The 16,255-nt window shown below is 46.5% G+C and overlaps 1 protein-coding gene across 1 annotated transcript; it reads right to left on the reverse strand.

Moving 5' to 3' along the window:
• Nucleotides 1-2,024: 2,024 nt before the first annotated feature.
• Nucleotides 2,025-15,595, reverse strand: LOC146186057 (alpha-tocopherol transfer protein-like). Its single transcript, XM_084605618.1, has 5 exons — nt 15,205-15,595; nt 9,210-9,449; nt 5,594-5,787; nt 4,599-4,709; nt 2,025-2,539 (listed from the first exon to the last, which is right to left on the reverse strand). Exons 1-5 carry the CDS (start codon nt 15,359-15,361, stop codon nt 2,309-2,311), a joined length of 933 nt encoding a protein of 310 aa, XP_084461744.1. The 5' UTR covers nt 15,362-15,595; the 3' UTR covers nt 2,025-2,308.
• Between the last annotated feature and the right edge of the window lie 660 nt (nt 15,596-16,255).

Here is a 16,255-nt window from a genome sequence, read left to right on the forward strand (position 1 = left end):
GAGTTCAACATCCCAAAGGGATTCGGGCTAAGCGGGACGCCGTAGAGGAAGGCTCCGGGAATTTCGACTGACTGGCCTTCTTCAACGTGCAACTGACATCGCACAGCGCACAGGCGCCTTGCCTTTCTTCTCCTTCGAAAAGCGGCCCCGCTGCCATGATCTAATTCAGCGGCCGTGGATTCAGCAGTAGAACGCTCTAACCACCGATCCAAAGCGTAAGGCCTCTTCTAGAAGTGATATGATGCACTAACCATGCGTTAAATCACCTTGCTGCAGTGAAAGGCGGCTGTGAGGTGTCACTCGCCTTGAAAGGCCGACCTCCAAGAGCGAACTTTCACTGCGATAATCTCCCGGATGAAAGTCGAGCGCATCCCGCTGCTGCGAAATCTTAGCAGTATTCTCAAGGAGCGAATCGCTGGCGCGCCGCCATCCGGTGAACCGAGAAGCGCAGTGTGTGCCCGTCCGTAGGGTGCCGCTCCCACGGCTGGCATATTGAAACACTCTACCATCGCAAAGACGCGTCCTGGCTACCGAACGTAAAAGAAACGGCTACAACATACTACGGGATAGCACTTACACAAAATCACAAAAGCAAAAAGAGAAAAAAAGAAAGCAACAGGCTACGGCATCGTGTATCGTATGTTTGAAATCAGAGTAGAATGAGAGAATAAAGATGGCTAAAACTGATTTAAACTGATTTATTTATAGGAAGGGAAAGGCACGGTAACTGTCTCGCTTGTTTTTCTGTGGACGCCGCAACCGCGCCGTAAGGGAAGGGAGGAAGATGGGAGTGAAAGTGGAAAGAGAGAAAGAGGAGCCGTAGTGGAGTGCTACGGAGTAATTTCGACCACCTGGGGATCTTTAACGTGCGCTGACATCGCACAGCACACGACGCCTCTTCGTTTCGCCTCCATCGAAACGCAGCCGCCGAGGTCGGGTTCGAACCCACGTACTCCGGCACAGTATTCGGGCCTCTTACCACTGCACCACCCCGGCGGAGCAGATGGCTACACAGTACGAAAGAGCACTGAACAAGAGTAGAGGGGGAGCCTCGGTTCGCAAGCCGAGCCAACGTTTCGACAAGTGGACTAGTCTTCGTTTGGGCAGCGCAGTCATCACTGACTCACTGGAACTAGAGAGGAGGGATGGTGGCAGAGAAAAAAGTAGGGCGAGGAGTGAAAAAATGTTTCTTCGGTATGTATTTCTGAGCTCGGAACCGGTGATCCCGTGGCGCGCCTGTATGTTTGGGTAGTAGATGAGTCAATGCGCTGCTTCACCGGCCACTACGTTCAAAGCTTTTGTCGTAAGTTTGTTTTTATTCTTCGTAAACTTTTCCTTCTCTTTAGCCTTGCAAGACATTTGAGTGGAGCTGTACATTTAGCTTGGTTTTAACGTTGTTCGAGCACACTACCGCGGCAGCTATGCACGGGAGATGACACCCCGCAACCAGCCACGACAGTGTAGACCATCGGTGCATATTCACTCGCATTGGTATCTTGTAAATGCTTCCGTATCCCAACCGACACGAGAACAGTGATTCTAAGGATTCTGCACATAGTTTGGATTACAACGAGCGAGCCACTGAATAACTGCAGGAAGGAAACGCTTTCATTCACTTCACCTGAGAAGCCACTGGTCTGCGTTCGGCGTCGGCAGCTTTTTTTTTTTTTTTTTAACGACCCCTCTGCCGCTGCAAGAACTTGTGCTAAATTCTAGCCTAGATTTCATTATGCTGCATCAGAAACGTGACGATTCATGCCATATAAAACGCTTCTTTTGACAATATTTGCAAAAATGTGCTCGCAACAGAACGAAGCCCGCCGGTTGGGGGCGCCATTGTAGAGGGCGGGGCTACGAGGCGAAGTTCTGCACGCTGATTGGATTACGTCCACCGGACGCTGTAAAGCGGCGGCCGCCGGGTGAAAATATCTGACCATGCTAGACCGGGCGCGAACAGCAGGTTTTCGCGCCGCCGGACGAAGTTCTCGCGTTATTCGAATGTTTTTCGCTCCATGGAGGTCGGCCTGAAGTGGGCCACAGCAGCTTCCGGAATAGGCCTGTAGCTATGGCTTTCCCATTAGTCTAGCTGTAAAAGCTAGCGTGAAGAAACACTTACCGGTGACAATCACGGCAGCCATTCTGATGCAGCAGCAAAACAAGTGAAGGCCAGGAATTCAAATCAACGTAGGAAATGGAGAACAATGAGTTCTGATGTCTTGTATTATAACTTCGTTGCATGATTTCCGCGATAATGAATTTGCACATATCAGGATGCACTACTCTTCCGCGTTCTGTCGTCCCCTTTTCGTCACAACGAAGTGCATTCCTGCGGTTGCTCACTGTCTTCAGGCAGCTCTTCAGGGCCGTTTGCGCAACAGCCGAAGCGGTTTTCTTTCGCAAAGTGTGGTTCGTTGGCTTCCACCTCATTCCAAAATGCTTCGCTGTCGAGTGGTGGTCCATCACCACTGTATTCTTGGGGCAGCGCCTCGGGAGAAATCTCTTCGTGTAACCGCTCGAAATTTTCGCCGTGGAGCCTCACCTACGCAAAAGGAAAGCGTTATATCCCTTAGTAAAGAAGCGTTCACTTGGGAAAGCCGACATGACATTCATTTTTTTTTTTTTTTTTGCAAAGAACCTGGTCACACTAGGCAAAAAAAAAAGAAGTCGGCAGTGACATTCAAGACTACTTGCGGAAACAAATGCGAAATCATTCTAGTCCCGCAGATGAAATGTTTTCGAGTAAGGGTTTCAAGATGTATTTAAAGTCCTCTCAGCCAGTATTATATTCGGGGCCATATTGTTGCGTATTCCACGTAGACATCACGCGGTCTTTGGGAGCCGTGTTCGACACCTCGGTTTAAATGCATGCAACTTGAGGTACAGTCCTCGTCAAATGTTTAGAGTCCGGAGATTTGCTTCAAAGCCACACTGTATGGCTCGTTATGCAATCCTCACGCTTGAAACCCTCATAAAGTAAGAATTTTTGTCCATCCTCCCTAATGTTTAGGACTTCCATAACCGTTAAAGCAGCTCAGCTACATGGTTTGGCCGCTGCGTCATGTCCCCCCTCTCTCTCTCTCTCTCTCCTTCGTCTCGTGTTAGCGCTGTTTTCATCCACAGGATCATGCATCATCCACCCCAACTTTCCACCCTGTTAAAAGACCTTGGCCAAATTTAAGTGTAGGTGTTCACCGAAAAGACAGGCAGTGAGCCATCATTTCACCAAAAATCAACCTAAACAAAAATGTACACGAAATCGCGGAATAAAAAGGCGATGGTAAAGGCGCTATCGCGTCTTCTCTTAACTTGAGCCCCCCCCCCCCCCCCCCCCCCCCGCCCTTCATTGTGCCACGTACAACATTGCTCAATCATGCAAACCATGTTTAGCAAACCTTTCGCTAGTGTAAATAGGTTCAAGCCACACCTAAGTTTCCGACATAATTTCGTCTTCCCCATGCATGCACATGTCGCTCACAAGAGCACAGTTATACTTGACTTGACAATGTTGAAATTTATGCCATCAAAAATTAAAAAAAAAAAAAAGATCATGTATATTATACGATCGAATGCGTTCATTTTGAAAAGAATCATCTGCATCAATTTCGGCTGTCTGGGCTCACATCAAGCCAACGCGCCTTCTCTTGTCTCAAAAAGGTCCAACTATATATGCTGCATCCAGAAGTAACCGAGATAGAGACAGAACATTTGCGTGTAATTAATTCTGCGAGTGAAGAGGGCTAACGGAGCGAACCTGTGTTCGCACAAGAATTTTTATTACTGAGCTTATGTTGCACATCTTTGTTTTTATCTTACAGCCATAAAGCCTCTATTATTGAACGTCACAGCATTACATTCACAGCGTTATCCACCTTTCAGCAAAACTCGTGCAGATCATCGCATTAAACGGTTCGTCGTCGGCTATATATAATGGTATGGCATCATCAGCTCCCATATACTCTCTCTCTCTCTCTCTCTCTCTCTCTCTCTCTCTCTCTCTCTCTCTCTCTCTCTCTCTCTCTCTTCTTTTTTTTTATTTGTGTTTTCTTTTAGTGCGGGTAAAAAGGCTGGGGTCACGCTTTGCAACCGTCGACTTCTTTACACTCTGTCAATAAACATAAACTCCCGAAAGAACGTCTTTGAGACCACGTTGTAACCGTAGAGCGCAAATGCTACTGTGGAGAACCCCTGGGCTTTAGCTATACACGCGTCAATGCCCCCTCCTCTTATGCACTTGGTCAGCGTGACCAAGCTCCGCGTCAGGCTGCTCCAATAGTCTCGTTGGCGCAAACATCCGGCACCTATTTCCTCCATGTGCGGCCAATAAGGGCGTATTAGCCACCCGTGTGTAACAGCAAATTAATCGTTCGTTGTTTGCACGCAGCATTGCTGCTCAAGCCGAAAGAGGAAGCAGCACGAAATATGACGCACAAAACCGGCAGGTAGAAAACGTCCTTCCCAAACCAACGCATTTCCAATGCAGCGTTTGAATGCGATGCGCACGTGGGCTGTGTAAGGTTCGTTTCGCGCTTCCTCGATGGGTCGTGATACCTTCAGAGCCCACGTCTTGTCTTCACGGCACACTGTAAGCGGTTACTTACCCTCTTGACTATCTTGGCTTTCACGAAGGGCCTGACGAGTGCAAAAAGCATATCGAACGCATACGATTGTCTTACGATGTGTACGGCCTTCATCCGCATCGGCATGCAGTCCTGAAATCGGAAAAAAAAATGCGCACTGTCACTTGATGTCGTCACTTCATATACGTTCGCGGAGGAAAGCTTTTGTTTCGTTAGGACGTATGCTTTGCAGCAATTCCCACACTCACTACCACTTCCTTTTTATCTTAATCACAGACAGAAGAGAAGAAAAAACCCTCTGCGTGGAGGAAGCATGTCATGACGCGCGGTCACCTAAATGAGCTTCTATAGGGAAATACACTAAATGATGTGGATCTACAATAAGGAAGCAATCAAAGTCTCAGTGACATCTACCAAAACAGTTTATACAGCTATAGATAAAAGGTTTACGACGTACTTGAAAAATGTATCCTGACCCAGGAATCAAACTCAGCATCAGTGTCTATATATGAGGCAGTGATTCTACCAAGTAAATTTACCACGCAGAGCAGTTAGGAAATGCTAAGGCGAGATCGAATTGATCAGGAATTTGAAGTGAGAACGGTATTGGTGCAACGTTTTAGGAGAATCCTCTGATGCGGATTAGATTTGTAATACCGCAGTAGTTACACATTTGTACGCTTTTATTCCCTGCTGATATAAACAAAAATACAGGTGCAGATCATTTGCCTGTGTACGCCGAATAACACAACAGCCACAATAATATCATACATAAAAATTAGGAATATGGAGGTGTGTTTAATTTCCTCAAGGTGTAAAATACACTCTATGCTTGAGAACACGTCATTCCTTTAATCCCCTTTGTTATTTTTTCGCTTCTTTAAACCCTACCTCGCTCCCGTTTCAATGAGTTACACCAGAAGTCAGTTTCCAAACCATCACTCGGCACTCGAGTCAATGCAAGGAAGATATCGCACTGTCACATCTCGTAATCAAGAACAAGGATCGCTGTCAACCTGAATGTATTCGAAGGCTTTCCTCAGAAGGCCGACGTCCAGGTTCCAGAGCTTCTCAACAGTGAACCCGCCGAAGTCTAAGAGGAGCACAATACCCAGAGTCTGTGCCACAGGATCGAGCGCCATGTGTTCGAGGCAGATGAGGCCGGCCCGGTGAAGATCCACGTGGGGCACTTCGTCGGGTATCCAAAGCCCTACCGAAGAGAAGAGGAGGGGAAAAAGAACATTATTCGAGGTCAGTAGGAGCGGCACTCGTTCCGTTTTACAAGACTTTCCGTTTTAAAAGGTTCCCATCCAAAAATCAATAATTCCTGCTTCTTTCATCTTATGCCAGAATTATTTCTTCCGCAAACGTACCAGCTTCCGCTCAAGTACGTCAGGCGACAATGGCAACGCTCTAAAACTAGACTGTTAATTATCGGAACCATTTTGCGAAATATAAAAAGGGGTATGGTGTATAGAATATGTTATTGAAATGTGGGAAGGAAGATGGCTCACTGGGCAATTCAGTATTCTGCCAGAGCTAAGCGTTTTCAACTGTGACCTAGAGGGTCTTGCTTCGATGTTCAGTCATTTCTTCCTTAATATAGATGATACCATAGCTGCCACCTTGCAAATTAATTATTGCACTGTTCTACCTACTCCGTGCACCAATACATTTGGTTACATTGAAGTAACAATGTCTGAAATTATTAGTGCAGTCCGCCAGATGTCCCCAAATAAAGGTATGGGTCATGATGAGATATTGACGAACATAATCAAGGATAACATTCACATTTTATGCCTCCCACTAGAAAAAATATTTAATCAGACATTTTATCGGGAGCTAATCCAGAAATTGTCAAGATCGGGAGAGTTTCGCCTATCTACAAAAATATCAATCCCAAAGATATTAAAAATTACCGCCCGATTACTACACAGAGTTTCATTAACACAATCTCTGAAAAACTAATAGCTAAGAGAATGCTGGACTTTATTGAGAAATACAGACTCTTAGCCCGAGAACAGCATGGTTTCTGCAGAGGTACAGGCACAGCAATACACTCAGTAACAGAAAGAGTCAACCACGCTTTAAATTCAAACAAAATTACTATAGGCATATTTCTTGACTTTAGAAAAGCATTTGACTCTGTTAACCGTAAAATTTTATTAGAGAAACTTGCGAATTATGTATTTCAAGGATTGGCCAGCAATTTTTTTTCGTAGCTATTTTACTAACCGCATGCAATTCGTACAGATCTCCAACCAAAGATCTGCAATGGGTGAGATAAAAACAGGTGTTCCGCAAGGGTCTGTACTTGGCCCTATACTTTTTTTTTCCTTTTTATTAAGAATTTCACCAGTCACATTGAGCATGGCAAAGCATTCCTGTATGCGGATGACACAATGCTACTAATATCACACCAGTCAAAAGACGATGCCGAGTCGCTAGCCAATATTAGCCTTCACAGACCGGTAACGTGGTTCAGTAGTAACAAACTAGCACTAAATGCTAAAAAAAACTTTAATGCCTTTGCCTCCCGTCGCAAGTCCACCCCAGTAACATGCCACCTCCATCTCGATGAAGTACCCATTGAAAGGGTTAGAAGAGATAAATACTTAGGAGTAGCTCTTAATAAAACACTAGACTGGGCACCTCACATACCTGTGCTAAAAATTACCTACTGGCTGTTATGCACTAATTAAAGCACAACAGCAGTTAACAAGCACACATTACGAATGATATATGTCTCACCGTTTTCACAGTCATTTAACATACTGTATTGAATACTGGAGTTTCACATTTGCATCATGCCTAAAAAAAGTCAGAATCCTTCAGAAAAGCTATCAGAATAATATTATCCGCTTCCAAAGCAACACCGTCCAAACCGTTGTTTAACGAATTAAATATAATGCCTTCCAACACCGTTCGCGATTACAAAACAATCATTTTAGTTCACAGAATAATTAACACGAACACTCCACATCCTTCTTCTATTATCATCGCTCCAAACAAGACATTAGGCAGGCACAGGATAAGAATTTTAATTTACCCATAGCTCACAATATATACGGGCGGCGCTCAATATCTTTCATCGGAGCAAAAATATGGAATAATGTTCCGTGTAATCTGAAACAAACCTCTAACTTTGAGTCCTCACTAAAAAGGTGCTACCTTAGCAACAAAGTTCACGTACTAAACTAAATACATGTTGTTTGTAGCATTGCTCCTGCAGTGATTGTTTTATGATTAATAATGTTTGTAATAGATCCATCACTAGCCGTAGCGGCTAAGGATCCAGATGACTTTTCAGCACCTTCTGTAACGTACTCTGTGTGCTATAAAACAATATTGAATATTGAGTCTCGCCATTTCGTCGTGCCTGTCCGTGAGGAGGAGGAGGAGGAGGAGGAGGAGGAGGAGGAGGAGGAGGAGGAGGAGGAGGAGGAGGAGGAGGAGGAGGAGGAGGAGGAGGAGGAGGAGGAGGAGGAGGAGGAGGAGGAGGAGGAGGAGGAGGAGACAGATAACTCGCTAGTTGGTAGAGGCGAAGGACAACAGTGAGTTGCTAGGACAGAAGGTTCGTTCGAATGTTTTGACGGCGGTGTGCCCCGGAGTTTGACATAGATACTATGTGACATAGATACGATGTCATACTACTAGAAGTCTTCTGCACATGGGGTGCTCATACATGAAGTGATTCCCCTATGGCATAAATAAAGCTGAAACCATACACTAAAACATACAGTCAGTTTAGTGGGGAGCTCGCGGACCTCACAAAAGCAGCTCGTGGCAACCGTGGATTCCGCGGAACCGATTGAGAACCCCTGCTCTGACAACTTTACTAGAACCAGCTTCAGTTTAAAAACTCTCCTCATCCGCTGTACATTGCGGGCGGCGCCGGGCCGCCTCTTGGAGTAGGTGGCGCGGTGGTCGAAACAGGCTTCTGATTGACGCCGCGGAGCAGCAGCGAAAGCTGGTGCGCGATTAAAGGCGCTGAATAAACTAAATCTAGCAAAAACCTCGGCCGATGTAAATTAGAAGGCCAACCACAAATTCAAGTCACTGCAGTTCAGCTGATCCGCGCAAAATATATTTCATACTTCCTGCCCAAGCCCATAGCACTCTGCAGCCTCCACAAACTCTTCTAGCGAGAATTCTGCTGACCATCTGTGATGTGTGAGGAAATAGACTATTCAGGAAGAGGCTCAATAAAACCAGCCAATGACGTTGTGCGCAAATATTTACTCCGGGTTAACATGTTATTGTACATGCGGTTTCACCTATGCGAAGGGCGTCTTCAATATGCACTGAGCACGTGTGAGAGGTAACTGTCTGGTACCTGAGTGGGGTCCGCTAACGCTCTTGAAATCTTGCTTCATCGCGACTGGCCCATCCGTGCACAACGCTGATTGAAACCCGCTAACACAGGCTACAAATCTGATTACCAGAAGGAGGTCAAACTCTCACGGCTGTTCAGTTGAATATGCATGCCAACCGTAGATCTACGTGGTCTAACGTTCATGTACTAAAGTTCTGTTACCCCAAAGTAAAATTCTCGCCAGATTTTGTATGCTGTTCAACGGTAAGGTGATGTAGAAGCACTTATTACTCGATCATCTAAGCCACTGTACTTGCCTGGCCGATAGAGGAAGATGGGGCGACCATGGACGTCTTTCTGGGGCATCACCACATAAAGTTTCCGAGCAGTAGGCAGCACTTTACTGGGCAGGAACTCGACGTACACCGAACCGCTGGAGGCTCGATTTCTGTAGTAGTTTCGGACACTTTGAACAGCGGAGTCCACGTCGTACTTCCGGACCCGTAGAAAGCGCAGCAGGAACTCATCGTCCTCCCTGCTGTTGAGATCCGTTGCCGCTGGGGGACACGATGAGTAAGGTGGCATGGTAGCACCATAGATAGATCTCACTGGCATCCCCTTAGGATCGGGGTGGTGGCGAGTGCCCGCAGTCATGGTTAATCATAGTCACAGTCATGGATAGTCAAAATCATGGCAAATCATAATCATAGTTAGTCATGGTTAGTCATATAGTCATTGTTATGCTGTCTAACGTCATAACAGCGCAATTTAGACGGCGCCACTGCATGCCGAGACATGTCTGAACACACTAGGCGTTGGCAGAACTCCATATACAGCACAATGCATTAGAAGTGTAGGTACAGGCGCACAAACAGACCAGCAACAGGAAAGAAAAGCTTTCGCAATGAGGGACGTAAGGAAGCTCAAGTACCCCCTCCCCACTCTCTAGAATTTTTTTTTGTTTTTCTGAGTATTAACGTTGTTGAGGTTCTTGCCTATTTTGTTCTGTTTAGCATGTTGTACAGTGTGTTACATTAAGCGGTGCATGCACTGATAACTGCATAAGGACGGAAGAAGAAGAATCTCGTGAGTTTTGGTGAAGACGACGTTCGAGCAGTGTCGGTTGGTGCCCGGTTGACGCTACTGTGTTTATGTGTGCTGTGTGCGGTGTCATCTTGGACTAATCTCTCGGCCTTACCTTACCACGTATCAATATTAATGCGACGGTTTTAGAGGTGCCGTTCGGCGGAAAACCCGGCTTCGGCGTGACCGAAAAATCCTGATTGGTCGAGATGCTGCACCAGAAGTCACTAACGAAAAGAAAACGGGTCTTCAAGCGGTGGAACTGAACCTCTAACCCATGGGTCGCGAGCCGGTAACGCTATCCCTAAACCACGCTCGTTCGACGGGGTCAAAAAGCAGTATGTTGCTATATAAGCAAGCGTAGCGGTGGCTCTGAAAATGCGCCATTAAATCTCTACGCCACCGTATAGGGACATTTTAATGCAGTCGCCTCATACTCTTAAGGTAAACTTAAGTGCGTCTTAAGTGAATGTACAGTGTTGTTTTGTAGCGAAAGCTACACTGAGCTAGGTTTTCAAGCCGTCGGCGTGGCACCGTGGCCCCGTGTGCCGCATACCGTAAGCTCCGCGGCGCGTCGCGCCGTTGCCTAGCAACTATCAGCTGGTATAGACCGAGAGCTGGGCCAGGAGTTGGAGCAGGAAAGAACAACAACAACTACAAGAAGAAGAAGAAGACCGATAACTCGATAGTTTGTAGAGGCGAACGACAACAGCAAGTTACTAGGACAGAAGGTAAGGTTCGGTCGAACGTTGTGACGGCGGCAAATTAAATCCAGGTGTCCGCAGAAAAATTCGCTGCAACACTCACAGCTTTCGCTCTATCACTAAGTTCAAGCCATGCCTAAACCCCCACAGTTCTTTCTTCATTCTGCTTTCAAGCTAGAAATACTGTAGCCTTCTCTTGTAAGTCTCCACTGCTGGTACGTTGTTTGTCATCGCTGTTCTTAAAAGTCAGAGAAGAACTGAACGTGTCCGCTCATATATCTAAATGTACAGCCGTACAGCCTACCAGATATTACTAGATGCTTTATACACTGCTCTCGCGTGCTATACAAACATAGTATTTATAACTTCTACATTTTCTCGTCCTAAGGCTACCTGCTCTGTCCTCAAAGAGCAAGACACTGCCCCTTGAATTATAATACATAGCTTCCTTCCATATTTCGCACTTTCCGAGCCTGCGTTTACACAACAATTAATTTATTTACAATTTTGCCTCCATCTAGCAGTCTTGATTTCGCGAACCTGTCATTTATAAACATGGTAATTTCAGTTTTCTTGGTTTCGCCTGTTTACCTTGCTGTGAGCTTTCTAGTCGTTTTCCTCCTGCGTGCCACACGTTTTTACTGTGCAAGAACCTGGAGACTTCAGCTTCTCGACATGTCTCATTCATTTTGTTTAGTCTGTACTCGAATAACATATCCCACTGAGCTTCTCAAGCTTCAAAGAGCGATCAACACATGATCCCCTCTAGAGCCGTTTATTGTCTCTTCATGGCCACCTAGATACAATCCGCAAACTTTATCCGGTTAACCTCTAATATTTGTAGCATATCTTATTTCGAGAACAGTGTGTTGTGCTCGTAAATGTCAACGCCATAACCACTGAATCCTTCCATTGTGCTCATGTTAGAGCACAGATATCCCAGTGGTGTTCTATGCTTCATTAAGGCAGTGTTCCTCTTCTCTTTTGCCTTCAATGTTCATCGTGGAGTCCTACATATTATCTTCCATTATTAATCCACAACTTCAGGTGTGGATTCTCTAAGTACTGAATTTCACGTACTGGACTTCATATATGCTCATGACGGTCCGTCCATGCGTGCGTGTGTAGGCGAGAAGTGTCAGTTTTTCGCGAGATACGAGATATTTATGTCATCACCTGGTGACGTTATCTACCATGACCGGACGTGACGTGATTGACTTCACGTCAGGTCACTTGAAATAACCGGAACTAACGTCGTCATGACGTCATATCCAGTCATGACCAATGATATCATCAGGCGATTCACGCATATACGAAGCTGACCGCGCCGGTTGTCCGATCCAGGCGTCCGTGCTGCGCCTTTCATTTGGCACTTCCTCAAACGCCGCACCACACAGCATAATGACGCAGTAATTAGCTGGAATCAGCGGCGTTCCAAACAAAAGCTTTAGTCCCATCGCACTTTAGTGGTCCAAAGCAGTGCCCCCTAGAATTTGATTGATACCCTCCTAGTGCCTCTATCGGTAAACACCAGAGCACCGAGTGTTCCATCACTGAATTCGAATCAAATGTGGGCTGGTTATTTTCTGTGCTCATTTCTGAGAAGTTATATTTATAATTATTCGCAACCTCCCGTATATTGGTACGGCACAGTTTGCGATTCCATGCCGCAGAAAAAATCCCCCGTTACAAATACCTGGAAATATAAACGCGTCACCGCGTTTACTCCCCCCCTCCTCACTACTGTTGCGTCGCGACTATGGAGGGGGGAAGGGGAAAGAGGAGATAAGGATGTTATTGATGGTCAAGACGTTATTTCGCTAAGCGGGCTACCATCAGCTGGTCGACGTGAGCTACAACGGCCAGCCACGGCCGCCACTTAGTGTGGAGAACGGATGGCTGTGGAGCATGTGAGAATAAATGCTCCACGCTGGCGTAGTGGTAGGGAATATAAGCAGAACGTTCAGAGCGAAAACTGTGTATAAGGAGCGTGATTTACGGCAAGTAGCAAGGCTCGTAGGCAAGCTTCTGTCTAATCGGGAGCCAGAAGGTGACACCTTCCTTCCAGTACCACTCTGCACGATGAGTGCGTCGCAGACTGGGGAGCCATTACCGTGTCTTCCTACACGCTGGTGTCAAACCAGTCAATCACTGATTCACGCACCGGTTACTCAGAAATTATTCGCCCCGCCTTGGAGGATGTCATGGCCATGGGCATCCAACAGATGTAATAAATGTGATAGCATGTCACTGCAAAATTTCACAAGTACGCTTTTAAATGTCCGCAGTTTCAGGGAAGGAACTCTTACATGTCAGCCAAAATTGCGCTATTGAATAGAATTATGCGGGTTCTTTTGCGAATCCGCGTTCAATTGCATGAATTTGTCTAGTCGCTTAATAATTACCCTCCTATTTGTGTCGCGTGCCTTAATTTGTGTGTGTGTGTGTGTGTGTGTGTGTGTGTGTGTGTGTGTGTGTGTGTGTGTGTGTGTGTGTGTGTGTGTGTGTGTGTGTGTGTGTGTGTGTGTGTGTGTGTGTGTGTGTGTGTGTGTGTGTGTGTGTGTGTGTGTGTGTGTGTGTGTGTGTGTGTGTGTGTGTGTGTGTGTGTGTGTGTGTGTGTGTGTGTGTGTGTGTGTGTGTGTGTGTGTGTGTGTGTGTGTGTGTGTGTGTGTGTGTGTGTGTGTGTGTGTGTGTGTGTGTGTGTGTGTGTGTGTGTGTGTGTGTGTGTGTGTGTGTGTGTGTGTGTGTGTGTGTGTGTGTGTGTGTGTGTGTGTGTGTGTGTGTGTGTGTGTGTGTGTGTGTGTGTGTGTGTGTGTGTGTGTGTGTGTGTGTGTGTGTGTGTGTGTGTGTGTGTGTGTGTGTGTGTGTGTGTGTGTGTGTGTGTGTGTGTGTGTGTGTGTGTGTGTGTGTGTGTGTGTGTGTGTGTGTGTGTGTGTGTGTGTGTGTGTGTGTGTGTGTGTGTGTGTGTGTGTGTGTGTGTGTGTGTGTGTGTGTGTGTGTGTGTGTGTGTGTGTGTGTGTGTGTGTGTGTGTGTGTGTGTGTGTGTGTGTGTGTGTGTGTGTGTGTGTGTGTGTGTGTGTGTGTGTGTGTGTGTGTGTGTGTGTGTGTGTGTGTGTGTGTGTGTGTGTGTGTGTGTGTGTGTGTGTGTGTGTGTGTGTGTGTGTGTGTGTGTGTGTGTGTGTGTGTGTGTGTGTGTGTGTGTGTGTGTGTGTGTGTGTGTGTGTGTGTGTGTGTGTGTGTGTGTGTGTGTGTGTGTGTGTGTGTGTGTGTGTGTGTGTGTGTGTGTGTGTGTGTGTGTGTGTGTGTGTGTGTGTGTGTGTGTGTGTGTGTGTGTGTGTTATGGAAGGGGTAGAAAGTAGAAAGAACGACAGAAAGAAAGAAAGAAAGAAAGAAAGAAAGAAAGAAAGAAAGAAAGAAAGAAAGAAAGAAAGAAAGAAAGAAAGAAAGAAAGAAAGAAAGAAAGAAAGAAAGATTAGAGCTATCGCGTTCCACATTTAAAGCGGAGCTTAACTGTCTGCTAAATTTCTAACGCGATAGCGTTCAAGGTGTGCCCTGGTCGGCGTTGCGAGGATGCATTTGTGTTTAGTCAATCGAAACGCGACAGCCGCGGTCGCGTTAGACCATGGCTGCCGATGATGCGATGTCTGTGCACGTTAAAGAGGCGGTAGAACTTATTCGGAACTTCCAAGCCATTCACTTTGCCACCTCTTTCTTCCTTTCTTTGAATCCCTCCTTCATCCCTTCCGTTAAGACACGGTTAGGTGTCCATCTAGAAGCCTGGAAGATACTACGCGTTTCCTTTCTTCTGCAGTTTGCAATTTTACTAATAAATATATAAAGCGCGGCATTTTACTACAGTGATCTCAAGGCTATGCTCGTAATCGTTACAGCATGAAAGAAATCTATAAATTTAACATTGACTCAAGCCTTGTGTCATATCAACACAGCTACCACTCAACATTCGGTTCAGCAGCGCTGAACCACTGTAGTTGTGTTTTTTTTTCTTGTTGTTCGATATCCGAAGTCTATCTGACTGCAACAGAAAACTGGGCGAGTTGGTTTTCATCGAATACGATATCCCTCCAATTGCCTGAGTCGCTTTGGGACGTTTAACCCAACAAGCCAGAACGAACCAAAATAAAAGGTCATTATGCGCCACACATAAGGTGTATTGTGTATTTGTAGAGAATTAATGACCACCATAGTCGCTTACGCGCCATAAAATCCATCAAAACAACAACAAATAAAAGGCAGTACGGCGTGCGATTTCTTAAATTCGACTATCTTAGTTGAAGTTACGTTAGTTCAGGAAGCATACTTCTCCCTCGCGGCACACACAAGGCGTATTGTGTCTTTGTAGAGAATTAATGACAACCATAGTCGCTTACGCGCCATAAAATCCATCAAAACGACAACAAATAAATGGCAGTTCGGCGTGCGATTTCTTAAATTCGACTATCTTAACTTATTGTTAGTTGAAATCACGTTAGTTAAGGAAGCATACTTCACCCTCACGGCTACTCACCTTCCAAGAGGCGCCTCATTTGTGCCAGGGATTTTGATTTCTTCTCGGGTGTCTCTCCCAGTTCGTCATGTGCTACTCGCTGCAGGTGAGCGGGCAGTGCGCCCAGTGAAGTGTCGATCATAACGTCGAAACATTTTTTGACGTAAACTCCTGACATACGGGGGACTGCAAGAGGAGACCAACTAGCGCAATTCTGGATCACAGCGCACCTCCCGCACCGGCAATTCTCCCTTCGCGGTTACGCGTTAAAAACAAGCCAGCCGTTCCTTCGCTCTGTGCACAAGAAAAGCACTGACGGACTGCCATGCGATGGCCTTGGCCGACGCAAGCTTATACTACGGTCACCTACCTTGCTTGCGAGCGTTCGCCATCGATTAGAATTTCCTGCGATCGTCGGTGGTGGTTGTGCGTGTGAAAGGAGGAGGAAGGAGGGAGGGAGGACTGCGGTCCCCACTCGGCCCGTTGTGTTTGTGTGACGCACGCGGCAAAAACGACGGCCTTCATTATTCCTACGAACATAGACGCGGCCGGTTTTACAGTGTATGCAGGTGTGCAATCTTGTTTAGAGCCCCGCTGAAGCGCAGCACAGCAAGACGGCGCTATCTGATGTTGGTCGCTGGGATCGAGCTTTCTTCGTGTTTACAACATAGAGAATCTCTCTCCCCCAAAACAAGCCACTACGTCGCAGCGGCCACCGCGCCGACGTGCTGTTTGCCAGTTATGGCCCTGCTTTCCTTCCGATCTAATGTTTAGATTGCAGGCATGTTTACAGCGCTCACCTCGATCTATACGCTGTAAAACGCACCTTGTCGATATTCACATAATCTGCTATGCCTTGATTCCCCGGGTGTCAAGGAAAGCATAGACAGTGGAGAATCCTAGAAGCTGCTGCTGCGAAGTGAGTGCCCTGCCCGCTAGCAGCAAGTATCTGCCTGGCGGCTGAAGCCGCGAAGAAACACTGTATAACTTCGCCTGTCTTTAGTCGTGGATGTCCCGGTCCCCGTCCCTTAGGACTGCGTGCTGGAGGCGGGGAGGGGGCCTCGTACATCTG

Source organism: Amblyomma maculatum, chromosome 6 (assembly GCF_055883805.1).
Source record: "Amblyomma maculatum isolate TAMU_Amacu chromosome 6, ASM5588380v1, whole genome shotgun sequence".
NCBI lineage: Eukaryota > Metazoa > Arthropoda > Arachnida > Ixodida > Ixodidae > Amblyomma > Amblyomma maculatum.